This window comes from Balaenoptera musculus, chromosome 1 (assembly GCF_009873245.2).
Source record: "Balaenoptera musculus isolate JJ_BM4_2016_0621 chromosome 1, mBalMus1.pri.v3, whole genome shotgun sequence".
NCBI lineage: Eukaryota > Metazoa > Chordata > Mammalia > Artiodactyla > Balaenopteridae > Balaenoptera > Balaenoptera musculus.
Genome location: NC_045785.1, coordinates 42,092,918 through 42,109,786, shown reverse-complemented (window position 1 = coordinate 42,109,786; position 16,869 = coordinate 42,092,918). Strand labels below are relative to the sequence as shown.

Below are 16,869 nucleotides of genomic sequence, written 5' to 3'. Positions count from 1 at the left end.
TCAATGAAGATCCCACATGCTGCAACTAAGACCTGATGCAGCCAAAAATAAATAAAATAAATAAATAAATAATCAATAAATCTTAAAAAAAAGAAAAATTGTGAAAATAGTTAATATCTACAAAGTGCTTAGATTAGTACCTGTAAGTGTATTTGAATGTCTGCTAAATAAATTAATTAAATTCATAAATTTTACTGCACATTGAGTACATATAATTCTTTAACCACTAGGATCCCAATATTTTCAACAAAACTTCATGATGCAAAGATATATTACAACTCAAGTGTCAATGTCTAAAAATCACATCTTAAATATGTGTTTTATAAGTATCTTCCAGTGTGATTATTAAATTGAAAAGAAGAAATTTTTCTCCTTTTTTCTGGAATGAGGTGGAATGGGTAAAAAAGTAGTTTGTTTCATTTTCAAATGTTCGTATGGTTGATCTTTAGAAACTAAGACTTTTGTTTAGTGCAATGGGTACTGGTGTGATACGGTAGAAAAAACACAGATTGTTAAAGTTGGAAAGGATAGAGTTCAAATCCAGGTCTGCCACTTTAATAAAGTCATTTCTGTATACACAGGGTTGATGTGAGTATGAAATGTAGTAACACATGTAAAGTGGGTAGATCAGTGCCCTGGCATTCAATAAATGGTAGTTGCAGCTGTTATAATTGTCTCTTCTCTACCCTCCTAATACTTTATTGATATCTTTATCCTTATAATTATCACATTGTACCACGAATATTTGTTTCTGGGTGTGACCCTCACTGGGCTGCGACTTTCTTGAAGGCAAGAATATTATCTCTATCTATCTTTGTATCTCTCCTGCAGAGGTTGCACACTGACAACCACAAGACTGTTTTGTCTGGCTACGAGTTTTTGTCCCAGAGTGTTTTAAATTTGAATTGGTTGCCAACATTTAGATGTTTAAAAGCTTCACATTTCAAGACAAAACAAAACAATGCAGGATTCCTGGCTTCTGGCTTTTCTCAAAGAATCAGAAAATTCTAGCAATACTGAACCCCATAGCAGCAATCAGCTGTTCTGGAGTAGCAGCTGCCTCCTTCGAGGGGCATGCTGTCTGGTTTGCCATAGTCCCCAACACCCCAGTATCGCCTCCTTAAAACTAAGGCTGAATGCCGTTTGCCCATCACATTTCACTCGTTTATGTTTCCTGTCTGGCTGCTCTAGACACTTGCATCTGAGAAAGCTTGCTCTAGTGACAGGGTTTGGAACTTAGGAAGTGCTCAACAAATGTTTGTTGAATGAGTGAATGAATGAATGAACCATAAACATGCACGTATAGAAGGTTTACCAGATTTACTTTAAAGTGTCCAAGGTGATAGGGGTCTAGCTGTACTTTAGCAACAGCTATTCTCATCATCTTTTTCAATATACAGCATGAGGAAGGAATGGTTATGCTGGGGGGGTGGTCAGAGAATGATGCTCTGAAATAACTGGCTTTCATTGGATGTGATTACTAGGCTGCCACATTTTTAAGAATAGACACCCTCAAATTTATTCACTACTAGTATAATGCAGTGAAACATGACAAAAAATAAAATATGGGGACTTCCCTGTTGTCACAGTGGGTAAGAATCCGATCCGCCTGCCAATGCAGGGGACACGGGTTCGAGCCCAGGTCCAGGAAGATCCCACATGCCGCAGAGCAGCTAAGCCCGTGCGTCACAACTACTGAGCCTGGGCTCTAGAGCCCGCGAGCCACACTACTGAGCCCACGTGCCACAGCTACTGAAGCCCACGCGCCTAGAGCCCGTGCTCCGCAACAAGAGAAGCCACTGCAATGAGAAGCCCGCGCACCGCAACAAAGAACAGCCCCCGCTCACCACAACTAGAGAAAGCCTGCGCAGCAACGAAGACCCAACACAGCCAAAAATAAAAAGATAAATAAATTTATTTTAAAAAAATAAAATACGATCAAATGCACTTGCCATTTATTTTGAAATGCATGACAATATCTTTTCACTTAAGCAAAACATACAAACAACACCCAACTGTGTTTGAAGACAAGGTATCTTTGATCAGAACTCTGAAATATTCCTTTGAGTTAGCTCTTAGTATAATAAACTTTATTAATTTGTACCTGACAGTAATTTGGTATTTATGATTATTTAGTCTAGTTGAACTGATGCATGTCTGTGAAGGAGGGGTTAGCCAAGTAAGTGAAAAGTATGGGTAACATTTCTTTGGTAAGGATTGGGGGTGGGTAATGGTCTACTGGAAAACTAGTTTTAGTTTTGGGGGGAAGTATCATAAACAGTAAAAAAGAGAAAGTGCCTCAGGGTCCCATAGGTTTCTTTTTGAATCCTGCTTCTGCTACATACTTGGAGAATTTGGACCCTCAGTTGCATTTTCTATAAAGAATAAAAACTGCATTGAAGTTGGTAATAAGAATTAAAGAATATATACGTGTATGTAAAGCATCTGACAGAACCTTTGCATTTCATGTTTTCTTTGCCTGGAACACACTTTCTGGGATTTGTACCTTCTCATTCAGGATTCAACCCATCCAAAGTAGAGAATGACTGGGAGGAGTAGAACTTAACCTAATTCTGAATTACCTTGTTTATATATTCATATTTCTTTTTTGTCTCTTTTCGCACCCCTCCCCCCACCATACACCTACTATGTAGAATGAACGTAAGCTCCATGAAGACAGAGACTTTGTCTTTTTAGTCACTACTACGAAATAGTGCCTTCCTCTAGTAGACACACTCAATAAATGTTTGTTGACTGGCTGGACAGCTGAATGAATGCTCATGAATTATTAACACTCAGTGAATGTACTTGTTAAACTTAGACCAGGTTTATTAGCTGCTTATATTGATAAGTCCAGTGAGAAATTCTCCTAGCACTTTGTTAGCAGTACATTATGTATTTCTTTTAAAATATATTTTACTGTCACCCTAATTTTTAGCACTAATAAAGAGATGAAATGGCTTTCGTAAGGAGGCAAAAGTTTTATATTTAATTCTTAACTCAGTCCTATCTGTAATTTTTTCATTCATTTATTCAGTCATTTTACCTTTAAAATAAAAATTTTACATTACCTTTAAAATAAAAGTCCTATAACAAGTGTATGTGTGTTGTAAATAACAATTCACACATTTTCTTCCCAACTAGATTTGGTTCCTTAAGGGAGTGTAGAAATCTGTATTTTGTCTACTCACAACTTTCTTTGCTGTATTGTAGTCACTTGAGTAATAGATGCTCAGTAAGAACTTATTGAATCAATAAGGGACTGAGTATGAGACTGGTAGTGGCTGTAGCATCCCTTACACCTGTCTTTCCAGATCTGCTTCTATGAATGTTTTAGGGATCTTGGCCCAAAAGAAGGAATTAATTTTCAATCATCACTCACTTAAATAAAATAAAAACTGCCAGGTGTACAGGAAACATGATTTATTATAGTAACATCTAAATCATTGTAGTCATTCCCAGGTAACCATTTTATATATGAATGCATGAATTGATGAATAATTAGACCCATATAATGTGGCAGCTATGTAAGTTATAAGCTTACATTTTTAACTAAAGAATATTCTACTGTCTTGGATATTTAATTATTATAATATATTATAGTTCATTATTGCTCTTTTTCTTTTTTTTCAAGTAAGGTATCATTACGTGTATTCTATCATTATTGCTTTAATTTGTGGAATTAATGCATATAGTTCCTATTAAAAACAATAAAAGAATAAGTATGAAAAATTAATTTAGCACAATATTTCTTCTTTGTGTCTCAAGGACTATAAAGAAATAAGAATGAGTTGAAGCATGTTTAAGTATATAGTATGTATATATAGTATACATAGTATATATAGCATGTATATATAGTATAGTAAACATCAGTGGTATATTTTTGTGTTGCTCTATATTCTCTACTTTCTTCATTTTAATCCACTATCCAGTAGGGTAGTTACTAGCCACATGTGGCAATTTAAATTTAAATTGATTAAAGTGAAATAAAGTTTGAAATCATTTTTCTTAGTCACACTAGCTGTGTTTTAATTACTCAGTAGCCACATGGGACTAGTGGCCACCCTATTGGACAGCACAGATATAGAACATTTCTGTCATCACAGAAAGTTCTTTTAGCAGCTGGTAGGCCTCATATACACAATTCCTTATCCCTTATTTTGCCACATTTACATTAGATTTTTTTGTTTGTAATTTGAAAATGAAGTTTAATATGTCTTAGAAATACTACCTTGCTTAACTTCTTGAAATCTCTTTTCCCCAGAATGGTTGTTTTATCAACTATATATTTAAAACAATATGTTTCTATTTTCCATGTATTAAGATAGTCAACACCTGCCATTTTCATCATTATTTAAGACTCTAAATTCTGTGATGAATACAGTTGAAGTAATGCCTTTAGGTATTATTCACTTTTAAGACAACACAACATATGATAATGTCTCCATGTGCCTTTTTTACCATATACAATGAAAAAAATACTTATTAAATGGTGATTTTTCCCCCCTTTATCTTATTAAGTAAATTATATGGACCTTTTTTATGGAAGCCTTCATAGTTAGAGATGTAAAACAGCAATTTCTTGGTTCTATAGCATGACATAGTTCAGAGCTGAGATTAGAGAAACCCCGTAGAGTTGTTAATACTTGAGGGCATCCCCAACTAGAAAAGTATGTGAATTTAGGCATGGGAGGAAGGAAGGATCTGCTTTAAATTTAGTGTAGGGTCACTGAATCTTAATGATAGATTAAACAAGGGAGGTAGAATAATGAATAGGGGTATGCAGTGTGTAGCACTAATACCAGAAGTCCATGGTTTGTGGCGGTTTTTTAATGTCCTTTCCCATATGGTTTTGAATAGAGTAGGTTATGGCAGGGATGAGCTAAGGAATAGCTTTGTTAATGAATAAATAGGAGTAATTTTTTTTAACAGGAGACTTCAGGCTGTTTATTTAGAATGCCTGCTTATTTGATAAATCATGTGATTAAAATTTTTTCTGATCTTAATAATACATTAAGAGGTGATACTAAGGTATTCCTGTTATTTTCTTTATAAATCAGCTGTATTTTCATTTCAGAGCCAGTCCTAATAGTGAAACCTTTGGGGTGTGATTTTAACTGCCTCAATTAAAAGCCAGTTGTGTGGAGCTTCTGAGCATTGGCATGATCAGCCCTTAGTTAGGGTTGAGTGTACAGTATTAGACTTTCGTTCATGGTGTCAATTCACTTTGAAAGGTTTAATTAAATTGTCATTTGGAACCAGTCTCCAGCTCTACCTCATTCACCTAAAATTAACTAGGTATGTAATTTTGGTGGTTATCCTCTTATTACAACTTTGCTCTTGGCCAAGGCAGCTACATTTCTTAAGATATCCTTCCTGCCTTTCTACCCACATTTATCATCTCAGAGAGAGTAATGCTAAAATTAAGCTGATCTTGGAAAGTAGCAAGTTAAAAGCAGAAAACCTGACCAGACACACTTTTAAATATCTCTCAGGGCTCTTCTTTGGAGACTACTTAATATTTCCAAAAGGAGAGGTTAAGTAGGTTGTCTTTGGTGCCTTGGTTAAGCAGAGGGAAGGGAAATGTAACTCTCCTGACTCCAGGGCCCCAAATGCAAACACTGGCCTAGTTGTTCCCAAACTTTCTCCTTGATGTGGGTGACTTGAATGGTTTATTTTCACTTGATGAGCCACACCCCCAGGCACTTTAGTATTCATGGCAGACCCCCACACTAAGTCCCTTTGTTGTCTTTGTTTTTTGCATTTTTTTGTTAACAAGAAAAGATAAAATTATTAGAGACCTGATTATAGACTGAGGTTCCATTGCTGATGGTTCCCACCACTTTTTTCAACATCTCAGAGAAAGGCAAAAGCCTGGATGGGCAACAGACAGCAGCAAAGCAAACATAAACATTATGTCTGAGCATCATTGTGGTGCTACCAGAGTGGGGAAGGATACACACAGTCTTCATCAAAATATAAAGATGGGTCTTCACCAAAAACAGTAAGACTGCCAGCATCTGAAAAATTTTGAAGTTTCTATAGAAGCAATGGTCCTTTAAGGGAAAGAAAAAAATTCTTAAGAGGAAAGAAGAAATGGATTAAAAATTTTTTAAATCTGCATTATTATCCTGACTTACGCATTAACTAAGTGAATGACATTTGCAAGGCAAGTAGTTTAATTTGTCTGTGTGTGTGTGTGTAAAATTTAAAAGAAAATAACAGTTCTGTGAAAAACAAATTAGCAGAGTAGATTAATGGCATTGCCCTACATCGTCTTCCTTATAGATGCAATTTTATTTTAGAACTTAAAGAGGTTGCAAATAAGACAGATATCTGATCAGAGTTTCACTTGTTCAAATCAAAAGCACAGAAGAGGGGTTGGCAACAGTGCCCAACCGTTGAGAGAGGGAAAGCTGGAATAACAAGATGGGGCAAATTGATTTACTGTATATTGGCAAAGTAGAAGCAGCAGGCTCATAGTGTGAATGTCTTCCTATATTTTTATTCCAGACAAAACTCTTATCATTAGTGTTGTGTAGAGACTCAGACGGCATTGGGCAAAAGTTTATATAAGGAAGAGCCTTTGCTAACCCTCACACGATAAAGTTTATTTACTGTTTTAACTATTCTTCTCCTTTTACCTTGATTTATTTTCCTTGAAAATTTTTTATCTTACTATTTCTTTCCCAGCTGTGTGTGACACCAGGAACCCTCTTACTGTGAAGGCAGCATTCAGTCATTGAAACAATAACAAGTTGCTATTTATTCTTGCAGTTGTCCTTCCTCTACAGCACTTAAAGTACAAAACTGACAGCCTGTAACTGCTCTTCATTGCCTGTTACAGCACAACAGGTATGAAGAGGCTCAGTTACTCTCTTGACAGAGGGTTCACCCATAGTTGGTCACTCGTACTCTTACTTGTTACCAGTTAATGGTCACCGTTCAGAGTAAGCATAATGAGTCTTATGGAAAATTCTTACCCATTACAATTATAAAAGTGTCAGGTGAAAAAAAATTTCAAGGATAATAACCCTTTATTTTATAGAAGAGGAAATTCAGGCTCGGAGAAGATATGTCATAGTCATAAAAGAATCTAGACTTTAGAGTCTTGTAGAACTCAATTAAATCCAAATCTCACCATTTACTAACTGGAGTAACCTTAGGCAAATTATTTATTGTCTCTGAGCCTCAGTTTCCTTATTTGTAAAGTGAAGATAATAATACATGTAAAAGTTTATTGTGAGGATATATTAACATAAAACCTAGTTCCTGGTCTATAGAAGATGCTCAATAAATGTTCAGTTGCCTTTCTCTTTCCTTTCCCTTTCCTTTACTCAGGGTCACTCAGATAGTTAGTGGCACAGCTGAAGTGAACACCAGGTTGTTCTGGCTCCAAGTACATGTCTTTACTTTGAATGAAAACAAAACTTTTTTAAAAATTTTCTTATTGCAGAAGTAATAGACACTTAGAAAAGATAGATACACAGAAAATAAAAGTGACTCATAATCCCATGATGCAGAGGGAACAAATTTTAATATTTGTTCTATATCTTTTTTCTGTGCATATATATAGTGTACATACATATGTACATATACATATATGTATATGTATAACTTAATAAACAGAAATGGGCATAATTTTCTAACTTGATTTTTCTTTAATATTTAACAACTTTTTACGTTATTAAATATTCTTCTCCATTGGGGTCAGCAAACTTCTTCTGCAAAGGGCTAGATAATAAATATTTTAGGTATTGCAGGGCATGTGATCTCTGTTGCGTCTACTCAAGTGTGCCCTCTTGGTAGTACAAAAGCCTCCACAGACAGTATGTAAACAAATGGAGGTAGTGGTGTTCCAATACAACTTCATTTACAGAAACAGACAGCAGACTGGATTTAGCCTATTACTGGATATTAAATTTGTGCCAATTGTGTGTGTGTGTGTGTGTGTGTGTGTGTGTGTGTGTGTGTGATAATAAACAAGACTGCAGTGAATATCTTTGTAGCTAAATATTTGGCTTACATGTACGATTATGTCCTTAAGATTAACTTGTATATCGCTTCTGACATTATAACAAATGGTTTGTCTACTAAAATTCAGACTTAAAAATCAAAGTACTTCTGGTATACAAGTATTTCTTGGTTTATGTGACCAATCTTTAAAGTTGTACATAAAATTGAACTTTATAAAATGGTTTAAGTTTAAAGTAAAACTCTTTAAAAATGTTCTTATAATTGTTCCAGTTATTTCTAGGATTTACTTTTTTTACTTTTTTAAAAAATATTTATTTGGTTGCTCTGGGTCTTAGTTGCGGCAGGTGGGCTTCTTAGTTGTGGCTCACGGGCTCCTTAGTTGTGGCATGCAAACTCTTAGTTGTGGCATGCATGTAGGATCTGGTTCCCTGACCAGGGATTGAACCCAGGCCCCCTGCATTGGGAACACAGAATCCTAACCACTGTACCACCAGGGAAGTCCCTAGGATCGACTTTTGACTTAATTAGTGTTTTCCTTTGTGGAAGGACTTATAAATTAATTTACCTGATTCTAAAAGGGGAAGTTTTAAGAGCATTTAATGAGTGACTGATGTTTGATTCATTGTGGACAATAAAAAACATTCACTTCTATGGTATCTATTAGGCCATTGTTGGAAAAACTTTGCTCTTACACTGTTTCCATAAAGTATAGAGAGGAAATATTGCCTTCTAGGATAAGGTCTTGACTGATTGATATGAGGTTAACCTCCCACTGTTTTTCCTTTGGGTCTTGTTTCAGCTAGCCTATGAGAGAGACCAAAAAAACAAACCAAAAACTGTTTAGTCTTTCCTTTGCTTCAAACAGTTCTCTGGTCTTTAGGGACATTTCCTCAATTCAGCTGATAGGTACAGGTGTCTTCCAAGTTTATTTAGTGTGACAATAAATGATTTATTGTGGATTTGCAGTTTTACTGCAATACCAAATATATATTATAGCCAGAAAGCAATCACACTTAAACTTAAGGCAGAAAAACTGAAGATTAACACAGATTTTCAATGATGAAGATTATTATTTATCAATTATTTCAGTGCTATGGAATCTGTAGTGAAGTAGTGCTATCTTTCATTACTTTCTTAGACTAAAAATAATCACTTTATCATCGAAAAAATTACAGCACTTCTAGAATTTCCCTAACAAATCATTATTAATCATGTTCATTCTCAAAAGGACTAGCTAGCTTAGGCAAGAGTTCAAAGAACTTTTGAATCAGTAAATTAGAAAGACATGGTTATCTGGGAGAGCCTATAACTCACACAATGCTTCTTAAACTTTGACTTGGTAAGAATTACCTAGAGAGCTTGTTAGAACACATACTGTGGGGTCCCAGCGTTTCCAGTGCACTAGGCCTGGGACGGGTACCCTGAATTTTCATTTCTAATAGTTTCCAGGTGATACTAATACTGCTTGTCCAGGCACCACACTTTGAGAACCACAGATGCAGAAAAAATAATTGTTCCCATTTGTGAAACATACTCAGCCTTGCTCGTTTATAAACGTTTCCTTCACTCTTTAAGAGTTCTCTTTTAAAATCCAGGCTTAACCTTTAACTAAAGATATGAATTAATTTTAATAAATTTATGGCCATTAGTTCAGTTACTTTATGATCTAACATTGCAATTTTTATGTCATTTTCACCCACACCAAACTTTTAGGATAGGAAATTCTGAATATAACCATGTTTCTAATGAAAGTGTTAAATCTTATCCTTGATAGTTTCTCAGGATGGCTAAAATCCATTTCTAACTATATGCATTCAAACTACTTTCCATATTTGCTTAACTTTATTGTCATCATTCCTGGTAATCTCTTAAGATGCCGGTTGTCAGATTTCTTTGCAGACAAGTAAGAGGTGAAATAAGTTTTTAAAGTATGGTACAAAGTAAAACTTAGTTACAGTTGTTGGAATGAAGAATTCAGTTAGAGCCAAAAAATGTTTTAATAGAACAGAACGCAGCCTAAAGCCAGGTTGAAAGCAACTTCAATTTTACAGTTTTCTTCAAACAACATCCTCATTGTTTTCTGCAAAGATGGTATTTGAGAAAAAGAAATGTCTCGAGTTACTGTTTTTATGAGGAGAGAATTGCTGAGTCTCTTAAATGGTTAATGAGAAGAAGTAATAGTTAAACACTTGAAGCATTGATTTCTGATTTGAATTCTCCAACGCAGGCCAGCCCTGAGGGAAGGGGGGAAAAAAAGCTTGCTAATTAACATTTGATTACTGATGCCACCTTCTCATTCCCCTTGCACCATCCGGTTTCAAGTGTTTTTGTTCAAGAAGGATTTTTAGGAGGGTTTTAACTTGCATCATAGTAAAACAAATCCATGTGCAATTGCAACGAGTATACAATATGTTAAAAAAGAAGAAAAAGAAAAGTCCTTAGATATGAAGTATGTGTTCAAAACCCAGTCTGTATCAGAAGTGATTGGTTTCTTAACTATTATAAGCCTTTCAGAGCACCAGTGATTGCTAAGAAACTGGAACTAAGCCTAGTCTGTATGTCTTACTTAAAACGCACACACACACAAATACTTATTTATTCAGTGCAGTTATTATTTAGCAAACTCTTAACTGGAGCATCATTTGATGTTGTGAATTACTTGGAGTTCAAATTTTGATACTCTAAAACTTGGATAAGCTCCGGTTCTAATATGACCAAAGGCCTCTTTCTTCTAAGACTGATAAGAGAATGAGATACATATATGTAGTTTCAGGGTGCTTTATTGTAAGGGTTGTAATCTGTCATAGTATTCTTAATTCAGAAAATCAAGAAACTAGAGTGCTAACAAATTGATAACTGTTCTAAGCCCACGGCAATTAAATATTTGGTTTCTATTTTTTGCCATATTAAAATATTTGATATGTGAAAAGTCATAGGCCAGATTTCAAAATTTTAAAGATGTTGAAATAAATTAATAGAACTTTACAACTGTATCACTTAGCTTGTAGTATTCTGGCAAAACCATAGCCTGTTTGGTTGATGAAATAGTTATTTGGAAAACCAGTATGACAGGTTTTATTTTTAAATGAGATCTCCTGGGAGAAGAGTATTATTTAATCTTTTCTTTAAAAAAAAAAAATCTAGACTTTTCAGTGCAGTTAAAAGCAAAAACTAAGACTTTACTTTATCCAAGAAGAAAAATTCACTTAAAATGTTTATAAATGTAATAATATCTGTATTTCTTAACCGAAATTATTTGCAATTTTCCTTTTTGATGTCTTGTATTAATCACTCTTTTACTATTTTTCTTTCATTTTCTAGTCTTAATGGTTTTAAACTTTCCCTCTTTACTTGTTTATCTTAAATATACTTAGCTCTTCTTTTCCTGTATCTGGGATTAACGCCAATATTTTCAAAAAATCATAGAATTTTAGAGCTTTGAAAATAAGTAGTGATCTTGTTTTATTCTTTTCGAATATTGAATAAACTAGGTCTCAGTTTCCACCAACTTGCACCACAGTAACAGCAGAATTAGGACTAGAAATCTAGTTCTCTGCTTCTCATTATGCCACAATACCTCAAACTTTGTGGCTTTTCTATAATCAGAATCTGCTTTCACTTGGATAATACCTGAATGAAATTTAAAATTCCCTAAAATGTTTTTCAGTAGTGTGACCAACATTTAGCTCACAACATTTAGCTATAAAATACAGCTGACAAAGTTATCTACCAAGTTTTATATTTTTCAGTTTGAATAGCTACAGACAGCTCATTTAAGGCTAATCTGAGCCTCAAAATTCGGCCTTTAGCAGAGTAACTTCCTAAGAATTTTTTTTCTAAGAAATTCTGATAAAATTTAACTGAAATATAAAACTGTTTGAAAATTTATGGAACTCAAAATTTTGTGGGAGATGAATGTCTTACATAATTTTATTTTGAGCAGGTCATAAAAAAATGATCTTTTTCCCAGTGCTGTGTTTATCATTGAAATTTCCACAATGAGGAAATATGAAGTTTGAAGTGGAGATCATTGCTTACATTGTTTTATTAACAGTGAAAACAAATATAAGGAAATATATCAATACTGCATTAATTCTGTACTATTTCAAGGTAATCTGATTCAAATATTTTTTTCTTAGTCACAAACAACTGTCTCATATGAAGCAATGGGGGAGAAGTGAAACTGTCCTTTTAGAAAATCTGGAAAATAAGCTCTGGAAAATCTATTGTCAATCTAGAACACTTAATCCATATACAGTATAGTTTGTAACATAATTTTAATGTTCAGCTGGTAATCAAAGCATTTATTAAATTTTTTCAGAACTAATTGAAACATTTGCATAGTTTAGCAGCCTAAAATCTCATAGATTTAGAGCTTAATGCATAACAAGAATTGAAAAGATTATGAAGATTCAGCATAATCTTGAGCCAATGCTGATCAAAGAAAGTATGTAAGACAAAAAGGCCCTTAGGAAATGTTACCCTGTGAAGTGCCACTTGTCCTTAACTGGAATTTAACACAAATCTCTAAAGATGAAACTCCATCAGAAGTAGCACAGTAATTGCAGCTGGGCATGCCAGCTACAGCATCCTAGCCTGTATGTGTGTTCTTTCTGCCTCTCTCAAGTGCTCTTAAATCTCTCAAATCAATCAGTTTCTCAACCTTCCCCCTCGCCTGGCCCCCCTTTTCTCCCCTTCCCTTTAGTCCTTCCTCTCTCCCTCCTCTGTTCCTCCATCCTTCTCCCTCTGAGAAAACTGTGTCCTTCATTTGATTCATGATGACCATAAATTCATCTGCTTCATTTTATACTTAGCTATATTTTGTCATTCAGCTTTCCTAGAATACTAATTTTTTAAAAGAATCATTTTTACTTTTGCTTTGTGTACATTTCTGATTTTTTTCTTCCCTACAGAATTGTCACTTAAAATTTTAATTAAATAAGATCATCAATAAAGACAGTAGAATTTTTTAATCTCTATTAATAAGACCATCATTCATTATGTACTTTTGCTGTCTTATCACTTGTCTTTCTTCCATATAATGGTAAAATCTGCCTATGGCTTCAGCACTGATAAACATGGAATTATTTTTGAAAAACTAATTTGTTTTCACTTATGTTGTTGTTTAGTGATTATGGTTTAACACGAGGTTCTTTTGGCTTACTTTCAGAAACACTGTGAATTTAGCTTTTCCATTGGAACAATCAAACATTAGCCAAATATGGTTTACGTTGTACCCTCTCAGCCAAGTTCTTTCTGCATTAACCAGTTTATTCTATGACAAGTTGCTTAACAGATGTCATTCTGGGGAGAACAATGAAGCCAAATACTTGTGCAATGGCTAACATTACTCTAACTTTGATCACTTTTGTTCAGCACATCAGTCTGGCGTTGTGCTTTATACCAACATAACACTATAGCCAGAACATGCTTTTCAGGCTTAGAATAGCAAAGGAATGTTATTCATTCAGTGCAGTTACAGATGAGTTAATGAAAGAAGAAAAATACTGTTTATTTCATAATACCATGTTGTTGTGTTTTGGAATTAAGGTGGAATTTAAAGAATCCCACTCCAGAGTTATTTGTTTATATACTCAACTCATAGTATTTGTGTATATTCTCCAATGCAAGGGTAGCCTTGCCACCTTTCCAACAGATGTAAATATTTGTCCTGCCTTCCCCTCCACCTTCAAAATAGCTGCTGACCCTTGGCTTATCTAGACAACATAATTAAAACTAACTTTAAGTAAGGAATTTTTTGCCTTGAGACCTAAAATTTCCTCATACTCCCTTCTTTTGTCCTCTCACTTTCTTTTATTAATAAACAATAATAATAATACTTTGTGTTTATGGAACACCTTTCCCCCAAGAGCACCAATGTTTAAGCGTGACATAATAGTCCTAGCTAGTGGAAGTGGTAAGAGGTTAGATTGCATTTGGTTAAATTGTTGGGTTGATAATGACTAATGAAAATTTCCAAACTTGATGTGACTGACCATAAACAAAATACCGCATGGTAGACTGGCCATTGCTAAGAATCTGTGAAAAAAAGCTGTTTGTTTGAATTGAGTGGGGATCAAACCATGCCCCCAAGCGCCTCAGTTCTCATTTACTAAGTCTTTTTTCACAGGTGTACATTAGAGATAAAAATAGATTAAGTTCTGGGTTTTGTTTTGTGTCTTTCTTTCCCCAGTGAATATATTTCTCTCTTTCACTGGAATGGTAACTTAGATGTGTTTATGTATAGTAAACAGTAATGTGATACAAAATGCTGTAATTGGACAACACGATACTTCAGGCTTCTGCATTTTAAAAACATGAATGAATGCTGCTTGTTTTCCACATTGAAGTCATTATAGAACTTATTATGTGCAGCATTTCAAAATTAGCTTCATTGTTACAGCAGGGTAACCCCAGAACTAACCTGAAGAGTTAGCTAAGGTGGGTGATCTCTTCATTCTTACGATTTGATAATTTATTTTGTTTGTAAATATGGAATGAAAGAGAATTTTTGTAATCTATTTAGAAAAAAAATCTAAAGAAAGATATGATAATTACTGGATAAAGAGTTTAACCTTCCAACACTTTATTCTGATAAATCACTTACCTCTTCTCCTTTTAAAGTTAAAAGGTATTGGGAATTCCCTGGCAGTCCAGTGGTTAAGACTCCGCACTTTCATTGCTGTGGGCGCAGGCTCCATCCCTAGTTGGGGAACTAAGATCCCACCAGCCGCGTGGGTGTGGCCAAAAATAAACAAACAAATAAAGTTAAAAGGTATAATGTTACTTTTGAGAGAAACAGTTTTTTAACTTTACCAGTATTTAAAATAAAAACTATCATTACTATATTTTCTTTTGGGGAAGGGCCTAAATAGCATATTAATGGATGGCTCTCAGCTAATAAATATTCTGTTGAAATAGTTTCTAATGTGGAATGATTTCAAAGAAATAACCCTGTGCTGCTTTATTAATAAGTTGTTATATCCTTGAAATGTACATAAAACAATGAAGGAAACTTCAGGTTTTTCCTTCCACCCCCTTGGAAAAAAAACTAACACCCTTTTCTGTCCCACTTAGAAACTAGGGATGTATCTTTTATTTGAACCATTGCATATCTTGAGTCATTGTTAAAATTAAATAGATTATTAAAATGTATAATTATAAATTAGGTCATGTAGTCTGTCGTACGTGAACTGTGTACTTGAAGTTTCTTGACTGAAAAGAAACTTGAAGCCATCCAGGAATATAAAAATAATCAGCGGGGTGGGGTGGGGGGTTGTTGCTTGAACTATTATTTCATCTAACCTTGGTTTAAAATTGGTTTAGATTTTTTAATAAAACTTTTATGATTTGTGTTTTCCTAGTTTCAAATTCTTGTTTTGAGTCTCGAAAACAGAGGAAACACAGTGTATCACGTAAATTGACTGGCAACTAACATAAGTCATGTGGAAACCCTATTTTAATTATTCTCTTTCTTTTTATAGGTAAAGAGAAATGTGTATGACCTTACGAGTATCCCTGTTCGCCATCAGTTATGGGAGGGCTGGCCATCTTCTGCCACAGATGACTCCGTAAGTGACAGCTGAGTTGGCAGTTTTATATCCTCCTCTCTCTTTTGCCACTTTCAGTCTAATTGGCAGTGATATTAAGCAGAATCAAATGCTTTGAATCCATTGGAAGAATTTTATAAATCAAATAATGTTGAGGATAAGACGAATTGTAATAATTTGAGTTCACTTGCAGAACTGGTGTCAATAAGCCAAGTATATCAGCATTCTCTTGGTAATGTTACAACATCAATATCAGGAACTTGATGCTGCTTGATTTGACTTAAATTTTTCCTTGATTAAAAAAATACAGATATTCAGATATTACTAATGAAATGTCCCAAACACAAAAATTTTTTCCCTAAATTACAGATACTTCAAAATCAATCTAATCATTTTATTTAATTTTAAAACTGCATCTCCAATAGTTAGACCTGTACTTTAAAAAGTTACTTTTTATAGTTAATATTAATAGCACTTTATTCTTAAACACACTCATAATTTTCACTACCATAAAAAACTCGAAGAAAAGACCTAGTCTGTAATTTTTAACTATTATTACGTCTACTCATAATAATTTTCCTGTTGTAAATTTTGAAATGTTTCCTATCTCTGTCCTGTTTCCAGTGATTATTCTTTTCCAAGAGAGTAAATTTTATCATCTGAGGAGGCCATTTTGGCTACTTTTATCATAATCTTGGTTGTTCTAACCAGATACCCATTTTTCTTTTAAAGTAAAAAATTAGAATGTTTCAAGAATTTTGAAGTAAGTCTTATTTTTACAGTAAATAGGGCTAAAAAGATGTTAAGACTCTGTAAACATCTTCTAACAATAAATACCCAAATAATGATTATTGCTAAGAGTTTAATTACCATTTCTTATTTTCTAGTAAATATTACATTTCTATCTGGATAATAATTACTACTCCTCTCTCAGCACTACCATCATATACTTTAATCTAAAGGAATTCTTTGTGGAAGACAGAAACATTTTTGAACAATCTGTTTATGTAGATGCCACTTGAGTCTAATTATTCCACAATCTAAACACTGTGCCTTTGGAAAATGTTTTATGGATTATGAAACTTTAATCAGAAGATAGCAAAATTTGTTTTTTAAGTGAACACCTCAGAAAAAAATTATTTGTGTATAGGCAGTTACATTTATTTATAAACAACTGATTTTAATATTGACATTATAGTATATCATTAGAGTTATTGGTTGGTTGTCCATGGCTAAGTTAGTAAGGATGTGGTTGTTGTTTTTAGTTTGTTTTTTCCCCATTAGACTGATAGAAAATGTGATACATTTATTTTTATAAAATTAAGAGAGTAACATACATAAA

The 16,869-nt window shown here is 34.0% G+C and overlaps 1 protein-coding gene across 1 annotated transcript in view; it reads left to right on the top strand.

The window, feature by feature from the left end:
• The window catches only part of FAF1 (Fas associated factor 1), a 476,566-nt gene that overhangs the window by 257,839 nt on the left and 201,858 nt on the right, over window positions 1–16,869 (top strand). Inside the window, exon 8 of the mRNA XM_036849545.1 lies at window positions 15,462–15,548. Within this exon, the coding sequence (XP_036705440.1) occupies window positions 15,462–15,548 (87 nt within the window). The remainder of the gene's footprint in view (window positions 1–15,461; window positions 15,549–16,869) is intronic.